At 37.6% G+C, this 11,718-nt stretch overlaps 1 protein-coding gene and 1 non-coding gene across 2 annotated transcripts; one reads left to right on the forward strand and one right to left on the reverse strand.

The window, feature by feature from the left end:
• Nucleotides 1–4,515: 4,515 nt before the first annotated feature.
• LOC121214275 (small nucleolar RNA R71) lies at nt 4,516–4,622 on the reverse strand. The gene has a single exon (XR_005909859.1). It is a non-coding gene; the product is annotated as a small nucleolar RNA R71 (small nucleolar RNA).
• Nucleotides 4,623–10,097: 5,475 nt separating this feature from the next.
• On the forward strand, nt 10,098–11,489 carry LOC107921485 (uncharacterized). The gene is made up of 2 exons (XM_016851332.1): nt 10,098–10,563; nt 10,765–11,489. Exons 1-2 carry the CDS (start codon nt 10,098–10,100, stop codon nt 11,487–11,489), a joined length of 1,191 nt encoding a protein of 396 aa, XP_016706821.1.
• Nucleotides 11,490–11,718: the final 229 nt, after the last annotated feature.

An 11,718-nucleotide genomic window follows, 5' to 3' on the forward strand; every position in this document is an offset into this window, starting at 1 on the left:
GCGTTTAAAACACCATTAGGGATGTCGCCTTTTAAACATGTTTATAGGAAGCCATGTCACTTATCTGTTAAGCTTGAGCACAAAGCACTTTGGGCTATCAAGTAGCTGAACATGGGTTGGGCTGCTGTTGGCAATAAAAGGTTGTTAGAGTTGAAAGAAATGGAAGAGTTTTGGGCACAAGCATATGAATATGCTAAACTATATAAGGAAGAGAACAAACGATGGCATGATAACAAAATTATGCCAAGACAATTTGAACCAGGACAATAGGTATTACTGTTTAATTCTAGACTCAAATTGTTCCTTGGTAAATTGAAATCTCGTTGGTTAGGTCCTTTTGAAGTAGTTAAAGTATTCTCACATGGAGTTGTTACTATCAAAGACATGAAAACGGGTGTTACATTCAAAGTTAATGGACAATGCTTGAAGCACTATTGAGGTGCTCATGTGGAGCGTGACAAGCAAAACATCGACCTTCGAAGTGCTTAAGTTAGCAATTTTTTATTTGATTTGATTTACTTTAAATTCATTTTTTAGTTATTCCTATTCATTGTTTATGTGCTAAATTTTTATTTCATGTCGTCTCATTTCTGATTTTTATACATTAGTGTCGTTTTTTAAAGGCAAGATAGACGACCAAACTTATTAGAGTATAGTGGGAGTATAGTTGTTGTAGCATTATAGAGGATCATTATGTATTGAAAAAATGGGTGATAAGGTGTTAAATTATCAAGGGTTGACTGTAAAAGAATTTTTCAAAGCCAATGCCAAAATTTCTTGTCTTCCTTATGACTTTGCTCTCATCTACTGAGACTGAAGCAGAACCGACTCCAACTATTGTCAGGCTAACTCGATAAATGAAGACACCAATGCTAGTTTGGACAAGCTACTCAGGGAACCGAGAAGTCAACATCTATTAAGTCTAGGAAGGATAAATAAGAAGGCACGAAAGGATAGAATGACCCTACTACTACTACAACTCTTGCCACCACAAAAGGCAAAACCCTTGTACCACCATCTCCACTAGGCCTGTGACTGCACAAGATCTTGCAGTTCATCGGTTGATATATGATCTCACGGAGACTGATAAGGAAGGAGAAGTTGTAAACCCCATAAAAAGGAAAATGAGGTACAAGGTCAATGTTCGCAAGTCCACACGAAGAGCTAAATAACGTACCTACGATACCTTTTAAGCCAGATAAGTTTCTTTCTTTTGATGATCATGGATTTCATTCCATTTTGCCATGACATTTTTTTGTCCAATGCTATATTTTTGTTGCATGCACATGCATTAAGGACAATGTATCCCTTAGGCTTGGGGGTGTATTGTGCATTTTTGTTGCACTTTATATAATATAGATGTTTTGCCACTACATTGTAACCATCAAAGTATTGTTTTGTCTATAAGAAGGATAATTTATACTTATGATGTTTGATGACGAGTTCACATTTTTTGATCTACCAAGAAATTTGATAGTGGAATGGGCGAATTTTGCTTAGGTTAAGATGCTTGAAAATTAATTCCTAAAAATAAGATGTCTTATATTCAGTGTGTTTGGCTTTTTTTGGGGGATATAATACGTATCTTTGAAGGAACTTAGGGATTTTTAAAGCCAAGCATTAGTATATTGCCAAAAAATTATTTAAATAAAAGACAGTAGGCACTCCAATATTTAGAATTGCCAAGTAGTTTAGCATCACTTTGTTTTCTCCATCTTGCTACTCATTAGAAAGGAGAGTCTAAACAAGAGTGTGTTTCATGGAAATAAAATTAGGGGCACTCCGCTATAGCAAAAAGGATTGAGTAGCTAAGGAGGTAGTTGTATGCTCCATCTATCTTTTTAGTCAAAATTTTGAGCTTCATTAGGACTTTTGGTTTAACTTGTAACATGATTGCGTATTAGGGAATTCAATGTATGCTTGGAAACACAAAAATTTACGCATTTTTACATAGCCTTTTTAACTTAAAATCATACAATTTCGATAAAATTCTTGTCGAAAAAATAATTAATTTATACACAATAATTAAGGTGCACTTAAAATATGAACATGCTGAATATGAACATGTTGAATTTTAGTTAATTTTATAATTAATTTTGATGAATTTTGGTTATTTTCAATAGATTTGCACAAAAAGCAAAAAATGGCTCGGTAGACATTGCTAGAAGCGCAAAACCAAAAAACAATTTGAAGTATCGAGGTGAACTAAATTTTAGCCTAAGACGGTCCAAAATTATATGTATTAATTCATAATATAATTAATTTTAATTTATATCTAATTTAATTTGGGTTAATAAATTATTATTAATTAATTATGAAAAAGTTGTCTAGTTAACTAAACCGAGTGAACCGAACCAACCAAGAAATGGACAACCCAAAAACCGTCCCAAGAGCTAACCCAAATCAGCTTATTAGTTTATTATTTAAGCTTGCAAAGAGGCCCTTGAAGACTTGTTCAAGTTGCATTCAAACCCCTCCACAATTGGTGGCTTTATAGACTTGCCCCAAGCCTAAATTAGCAAAGTTGAAACTATCAACCTTGCCACATGTGTGGCCGGCCAAGGGAGGGCTCTTTGGCTAATAATTTTAGCTATTTTTAGCAGCCCTCCTTAGCTATAAAAACCCCCTTAGGCTGGCCATTTGAAAAACACACCTCAAGCATTCACATCTTTCCTCTATTTTCTCCACTTTCTCTCTTCTTTTCCATTCCAAAATTCTCTTGCTCTCTTGCCAATTTTCCCTCTTGGGAAAGGGGCATTAATCTGCTATTTGGAGAAGTAATTAAGTGTTCATAGCATCCTTGGTCGACGAGGACAACGGTGAAGGAAGAACGAAGTAACTAGTCAAGCCATGGAAAAACACAGGATTTGATTCTTGTTCCCTATCTATTTAATTTCTGTTGTTGTTATGCTGAACATATCTATGAATATTTATGTTGTTGGAATAGTTAATTTAATCAATTTAGATTGAATTTAATTCATGTTAGGTTGATTGCATTTCTTTTGTTAAAATTATTGAAATTGTGTTTATGTTGTTATAGGCATCGGTAAGATGCTTGATTAAGTAAAACCATGACTAAGTTATTCTTGCATTACAATTGTTAGGTAACTAATGAATTAATTATTTAAACGGATTGAAATTGTAATCAATGGACACAATACTTAATCAGTGCATGTTTAATTATCTAAGGTAGCTGAGGGATTGATTAGCAAAGGTATCTGACGATACATTTGCCTTGCATAACTTGCAAGATTATTGTGATTAACCTATTTCAAGGTAAGGATACTTTGTTACCTCACATTGTCTTTTATGTGCTTATTAAATTGAGTTAATTGTTTGAATTGACATAGGGATATGTACAAGAGATTATTTAGATTTAATAAGTATGTATGTACAATAACATATTTGCCTATTGAGATTTGTTTAATCAGTTGAATTGACATAGAAATAGAGTCAAGAGATAAATGGATTTTGGTAGGTGAGTATGTTCATAAGTTAGCAAATTACCGAGTTGTCGTGAACTTATTCGTAACAATATAAACATGAGTTTAATAATTCTAAGTGAATAAATGTAATTAATCTAACACAATATGTCATCTTGATTAAAATCATATTTTGAAATCATTCATTTGAGATTTATTTATTTAGTTCACTTAGTTTAAAATCTTAGTTTTAATCACCCTCTTCAAACAAAGTATTTTTCTTCACTATAGTGTTTTAAATAGCATTCATAAATAATTTTTTTCACAGTCCTTGTGGGTACGATAACTTGACATTTACTTTTCACTTTATTACTTGTTTTTATTGTGTACACTTGCACATTTCCGTCGTTCCAATTTTTTGTGCCATTGCCGGGGACTATGTTTTTAAAAAATTCATTATTAGTGAAGTTGTTAGTTTTGCATTTTGGTTTATTTTTTTGTTCAAATTTTAACTTATTTAATTTTTCTATGATTATTTCAAGTGCTTATGAGTATTGATTGAATCATCGATTTTTTCACTGTAAACCCTGAGATTGAATGAACTTTTTAACAGCAAAAAAGACAAGCAAGTCAGAGACAAATTGAAGAGATGAACTTCGAAAATTTGAATCAAGGAAACGAAGCAAACCTTCCTCAAAATCCTATCCTTATTGCTGATGATAGAGATAGAGCTTTGAGACAGTATGCCGTGCCAGTATTTCATGATCTTAATCCGAGTATTAGTAGACCTGAAATTGAGGCACAATAGTTCGAGTTGAAGCCAATCATGTTCCAGATGCTTCAGACAGTGGGCCAATTTAGTGGAATGCCTACCGAAGATTCTCACCTACACTTAAGACTGTTTATGGAGGTGAGCGATTCTTTCAAGTTAGCCAGAGTACCCAAAGATGCATTACGATTGAAGTTGTTCTCATATTCACTAAGGGATAGAGCTCGAGCTTGGTTGAACTAATTACCACCAAACTCAATTTCAAAATGGCAAGAGTTAGTAGAAAAATTCCTTATGAAGTATTTCCCACTTAGCAAGAATGCTAAGTTGAGGAACGAGATCACTACTTTCCAACAAATGGATGATTAGTCATTGTATGAGGCATGGGAAAGGTATAAAGAATCATTACGAAAGTGCCCTCATCACAGAATCCCACATTGCTTACAACTTGAGACATTTTATAATGCTCTCAATGCTTACACGAGGATGGTAGTGGACGCTTCTGCTAATGGTGCTCTCCTTTCTAAGTGTTATAATGAGGCTTATGAAATCTTTGAGAGGATTGTCAGCAACAATTATCAATGGCCAACCAATCGAGCAGCGTCAGGAAGACGAGTCGTTGGAATACATGAAGTAGATGCCCTTACTTCACTCGCATCTCAAGTATCATCAATAACCTTAATGTTAAAAAATGTTACAACTAATGGGTGTGATATTTTTGCAGCACAGCCACTGAATCAATTTGAAAATATAGCTTGTGTTTATTATGGGAAAGGACATTTATTCGAAGAATGTCCATCAATCCCAGAATCTGTGTATTACATGTGTAACCAAAACCAAAATCGCGGAAGGCAAGGGCTACAATCCAATTTCTATAACCCATCATGGCAAAATCACCCGAATATTTCCTAGAGTAACCAATGGGCAAGAACTAGTAAAATTATGTCCAACCTAGATCGACCCAACCACCTACTTTTTCCCAACAAGCTCAGAAGCCAACCCAAGCTGAACCATCCAATAGCTTAGAGAATCTATTGAAGGCATACATGGCGAAAAATGATGTATCTCTAAGGAATTTGGACAATCAAGTGGGCCACCTTGCAACTGAACTCAGAAACCGACCACAACGTGCTTTACCTAGTGATATGGAGAATTCGAGGAATCCAGGGAAGGAGCATTGTAAATCGTTAACATTGAGGAGCAGAAAGACTTTAGAGCCCAATTTCGTCGAAGTTGAGAAGGAGCCAACTGACGTTCAAGACTCAGAGGAAGTTTAACCGAGTGTTGAAATTCTAGTTACACCAGAAATTGAATCTATAAAATCTGACGAGGTAACTTCTGAACAAGCTAATTCTGATCAACTAATAACTCCATTAGATGTAGAATTTCCATAGAAAACGAATCAACCAGTTCTAGTAAAGAAACCTCCACCACCCTACCCTAAAAGACTTCAGAAGTAGAAGCAGAAGCAGAAAATTCAATTCAAGAAGTCCCTAGACGTACTCAAGCAACTTCATATCAACATCCCGTTGGTTGAAGTACTTGAACAAATGCCGAACTATGTCAAATTCATGAAGGATATCCTATCTAAAAATGAAAGCTTTGAGAATTTGAGACGGTAGCCCTAATGAAGGAATGCAGTGCATATCTTCAAGACAAACTACCCCTAAAATTGAAGGACCCTAGATGTTTTACCATACCTTGCAATATTGGAACAACATATTGTGGTAAGACACTATGTGACTTGGGTGTGAGTATCAACTTCAAGCCCATTTCAATATTTAGGAAGTTGGGGATAGGTGAAGTTAGGCCTACTACGGTTACAGTTCAATTAGCAGATCAATCCTTAGCACATCCAGAAGTAAAAATCAAGGACGTATTGGTACATGTAGACAAATTTATCTTTCCTGCTGACTTTGTGATTCTAGACTTTGAAGCAGACAAAGAGGTGCCAATCATCCTAGGCAGACCATTCTTAGCAACCGGAAGGGCCCATATTGATGTGCAGAAGGGCGAGCTTACTATGTTTGTTCAGGATGATCAGGTAAAATTTAACGTTTTTAAGTCCATGTGATTTCCTGACACAATTGATGATTGTTCTGCAGTGTCTGATTTAGAAGATTTAATTGTGGAGAAGGAACTCAATTATGTTGAGGACCCATTGGAACAACTTTTGACATCAAATCCTCCAAATGATAAAGAGGATGATGAATACTTAGCTTTGTTAGAAGCTAATCAATGGGGATTTAATCTACAATCCCGCTTTGAATCTTTGGAGTTAGAGAAAAGTGATTATGCCCAATCAAAAGTGTTAATTGAGGAACCACCTAAATTAGAACTGAAGGTACTTCCCTCACATTTGAAATATGTTTATTTAGGTAACTCTTCTACTCTGCATGTGATTGTTTCAATAGAATTAACTACTGAGCAAGAAGAGAAACTCATCCTGGTGTTGAAACAATTCAAGAAGGCTATCAGATGTACCATAGCCGATATTCACAAAATTAGTCCATCTATATGCATGCACAAGATCATCTTAGAAGATGGCTAAAAAGGGACGATTGATGGACAACAAAGACTGAACCCCAGCATGAAGAACATAGTCAAGAAAGAAATCATCAAGTGGTTAGATGCGGGTATAATTTACCCCATCTTAGATAGTTCATAGGTAAGTCCAGTCCAATGCGTGCCAAAGAAAGGAGGTATCACGGTCATTAAAAACAAGAATAACGAGTTGATACTGACTAGAATGGTTACGAGATGGAGAATTTGCATCGATTATCGGAAGCTGGGCAAGGAAACTAGGAAAGGTCACTTTTATTTGTCATTTTTAGACCAGATCCTGGACAAACTTACAGGGCGAGACTATTACTGTTTTCTCGATGGATACTCGGGGTATAATCAGATTACAGTAGCACTGGAGATCAGTAGAAGACAACATTCACTTGCCCGGACGGTACATTTGCATTTAGGCACATGCCATTTGGTTTATGTAATGCACCTGCTACACTTCAAAGATATATGATGTCTATTTTTACTGACATGGTTGAGAAATATTGTAACGCCCCAAAATTTTAAGTTTTTAATTTTTGCGTGTTATGACAAATTGCTTGTTTGCTTTAATGGTTAAGTGATTTTGGAGTGTTTAAGGAGCCTGGGTTCAAGTCTTAGCCTTGGCAGAATTTTTAGTTTTGCTCTTAAATGAATCTGGACATTGGTATATAGGCCTTATAAATAATAGTGTTTGTTTTATGACACAAAAAGAGCTTGTGGTCTAGCAACAAGGTGGTGTGTTGTGCAACTGTGAGGTCTGAGGTTCAAGTCTTGGGTTGCACAATGGAGTATTTATTTTGTTGCTTGAGCTGTGTTGGTAGTGGAGTGTAGGTAGTAGAGTTGGACTGAAATACAGCTAAGGGGGATTTTGAATGGAGTGGTTGGGAGAGTTGACGAGGAATTGGTGGAGTAAATCAATGAGGGATAAGGGGAGAGATTTTAAGAGAAAATCAAGGAATTTGATTAGGGGGAGTGTTGTGCCGTTTGGGGTAATTCAACCCTTGAAAATTCAGCTGGAGGAGGGGTTTGTGCCTAATTTGGTCTTTGAGCATTAAGGTAATCGGTTTAGGGTTTCTCTCTCTTTCTGCTTCAGTTTTGGTCAGCTTTCCTTTGCACCCTTTTGCTTTTTGGTGCTGATTTTTGCTAAGGGCTTAAAGTACCTCTCAGGTTTGCTCATTTACTTTTTCTACTTTACCTTTATTCCTTTTTGTTTGTTGTGGCCGAATAATTCTTTAGTTTCCTCTCTACCGAATCTCTTTTCCTTTTTTTCTTCTCTTTGTTGCCAAAGCCTCTCTTCTCTCTTCTCTTTATTGCTTCTTTCTCTACCCTACCTTTCCTAAACCTTCCCGAGTTTTAGTCCCTTCTCCACTTTAGATTTTTGGTTTTCCTTCTAAAAGGGAGTATTGGAGTTGGTTCTTCTCTGTCTCCTTGGCCGAATGTTGATAGGTGAGTTCTGCAACACCCATTGTCTAGTTCAGTTTGCACTTTCCTATCCATTGATCTCTTTTTCCCTGTCTCGACTCTTTTTAGTTTTCGTATTCCCTTTTTGATTCTCTTTTTGGCATTTTCAAGTTGCACTCTACCCTATCAACAGATTGGTAAGTGAGTAAGTGTTTGTTATTCGTTCTATAGGATGTTGTTGGAAAGGATGTATATACATTATTGGGTTTAATTAAATTGTTAAGTGAGATGTGATCTAAGGGTTGAAGGAAAAGGGTTTTGTGGCTTTTGTATTAGGTGGAGTTCAAGAGTTGGTTGGTGTTTCACCAAGGAGTTGAGGGTACGGTTTGGTTGATTTTGGTTGGTGTACATGGAGATTTATGTTTTTCTCGTAAACAGGTGCGTAATCATCCCACTGCAATCGTAGATCGGTGAAAAGTTGAAAAGTCGTAAATATGACGTTTGATACCACACGAGCATGTAAGCCCAACTTGCGATTCGTAGGCAAATGACTGAAATATCCCTGAGGGGTAAAATGACTGAAATACCTCTGAATGGTAAAATGACCGAAATACCCCCGAGGGGTAAAATGACTGAAATACCTTTGAATGGTAAAATCACCGAAATACCCCGAGGGTTAAAATGACAGAAAGACCCCTAAGGGGTAAAATGATCGTAATGCCCTGATAGGGAAAATGACTGAAATATGCCCGAGGGGTAAAATGACTGAAATACCCTCGAAGGGTAAAATGACTGAAATACACTGATGGGTAAAATAACTGAAATACCCTCCAAGGGTAAAATGTCTGAAATACCCCCATTGGGTAAAATAACTATTATACCCCTAGGAAATGAAATGACAGTTATAGCCTTATGTTATGTGTGGCTGATTTGTTCTATGATATGTATATGACTGTTACTGAGTATGACGTTCTGCATACACGTATGATTTATGACATGACATACTGCATGCGGTTGGGATACTGATATGGGGGAAGTATACTGTACCGGTGGCTTTGCCACATATACTGTTACTAGCAGCTTCGCTGCGATTCTATTACCGGCAGCTTTGTTGCGATATTCATGTGTTGGCTGGGTGGGTCGATTTTATCCCCACATGGTGTGTTGGTGGTACGGAGTGGTGTGTTGGCTGGATTGGGATGGGTTGCATTGTTGCATTGTACTGGTTACTGTATTGCGCTAAGGCCTACACTGTACTGTTACTGTATAGGGTTCAGGCCCAGACTGATACTGCATGATTACTGAGTGACTATTAGGGGATTACAAGCTGAGTTCATAAACTCACCCTCTCCTTTTAACTGTACAGGTAATCCTCAGCCTTAGGCGATTCGGTGCTGTGAGAGACTCGGAGCTGGCCACACAACTATTGTTGTTCACGCTTAATTTTATTTTAATTTAAATTACAATATGGGTTTTGTTTTTTTAATAAGGCCTTTGAGTTGCTTGAAATTTTTAATTGGTTTTTTACTTACATATTTTAAACTGCTAGATAGAAGCAGACGACTTTTTTTTAAAAAAATTATTAATTTCAAAGAAACGAGTTTTAAACACTATTCAAAAAGCTTCTAAGATCATTTGATCGAGCGGCTGGGGATGATGCACTATCCCAGTCTATGCTCTGTATTCTGGAAAGGGCCGAAAGGACCAGTACTGGTGCTGTGGGCCGTAGGTCAATTTCGGAACGAATCCGGTCGAATGGAGTAGACATTTTTTGGGGTATTTCTGGAGTAGCCCCTAATGTGGCTGAATACTGGTTGGAAGCCACAGAGAGAATAATAGACGACCTCAACTACACTTCTGAGCAAAAACTTAAAGGTGTAGTGTCTTTACTTCGAGAGAAAGCCTACCAGTAGTGGGTTACCGTGAGAGAAGGTACCCAGGCTAACCGGTTAATGTGGGATTTCTTTAAGGTGACATTTCAAGGAAAGTATATGGGCGCAAGTTATGTAGACGCCCGACGAAAGGAATTTTTGTGTTCGATCCAAGGGAATAAAACTGTGGCAGAATATAAGGCAGAGTTTCTGCGACTGAGACTTTATGCTCATGGGATAGTGGCGAATGAATATGAATGCTTTGTGCGATTTGAGGGCGGCCTTTGGGATGAGTTGCGAGTCTTGATAGCTCCGCAGAGGGAGCGAGATTTTGCTTCACTTGTTGAAAAGGTGAAAGTCACCGAGGATATGAAGCGCTCTGAGCACCAGAACTGTGAGAAGGATAGGGGTGGATATAAGAAGGATTTAGAGCCCTCAAGTTTTGCTAGAAGGCATAAGAAGAAGGCCAGGTTTGATAGGCCAATCCAAGTTGGGGTTTCTGTTGCAAGACCACAGTCTTGTGCTGATTGTTGGAGACATCATCTGGGTGAGTGCTAGAAGAAGATTGGGGCATGTTTTAGATATGGGTCTATGGAGCATCAAGTTAAGAATTGTCCTCAAAGTCCTATTCAGATGCAAGTTGTAGGTTAGGGTTTTTTTCAAGCTGTGAGAGGTGGTCAGTAGCCATCGAGAGGTCGTGGGCAGGTTAGAGGTGGAAATGGTGTGGGACGAGGTTGTGGAACGTCAGGAAGAGGTGTTGGTAACATTGAGGTGAGACAGCCAGCACTTGTTTATGCTGCTCATCACCGAAAGGATGGTGACGCTCTGGATGTTATAACTGGTACATTTCTGATTCATAATGTACCTTACACTGTTTTAATTGATATTACACATTCATACGTTGCATGCACTGTGTCTGGAACCTTGGGTACCATGTGTGAGAATACCGTTAATGAAATGATTGTGTTAAGTCCAATGGGACAATCAGTAAAGGTAGACAAGTTGCTCAGAGATGGGCCCCTAGAGGTTGAAAGAATTATATTTCTAGCGGATTTAATGGAGCTACCATTTGGTGAATTCGACCTAATCTTAGGAATGAATTTGTTGGTTAAACACCGTGCTAGTTTGGATTATACTGCTAAGCGAATGGTATTAAAGACTATTGAGGGTGAGGAGGTGACTGTGATTGGGGAGCGAAGGAACTTTCTGTCTAATGTGATCTCTACATTAAGGGCCAAAAAACTGGTTCGCAAGAGTTGTGAGGCGTTTCTAGCCTATATTGGTACATTTAATTCTGAAGGTCCTTCTATTGGAGATATTAGAACTATTAAGGATTTTTCTGATGTTTTTCCTGATGAGCTCCCTGGGTTACCTCCGAACCGCGAAGTTAAATTTGGAATTGAGCTCCTACCAGGAACAGCTCCAGTGTCTATCGCCCCTTATAGAATGGCACCGAAAGAGATGGTGGAATGAAAAGCTCAAATTTAGGAACTATTGGATCAAGGATTCATTTGACCTAGCGTGTCTCCGTGGGGAGCACCGATGTTGTTCGTAAAGAAGAAGGATGGGACCATACGCATGTGCATCGACTATCGACAATTGAATAAACTGACTGTTAAGAATAAGTATCCTTTGCTGAGGATAGATGATTTATTTGATTAGCTCCAAGGGGCTTCGGTTTTCTCCAAAATAGATATTTGTT

The sequence above is a fragment of the Gossypium hirsutum genome, chromosome D01, assembly GCF_007990345.1.
Source record: "Gossypium hirsutum isolate 1008001.06 chromosome D01, Gossypium_hirsutum_v2.1, whole genome shotgun sequence".
Lineage (NCBI taxonomy): Eukaryota > Viridiplantae > Streptophyta > Magnoliopsida > Malvales > Malvaceae > Gossypium > Gossypium hirsutum.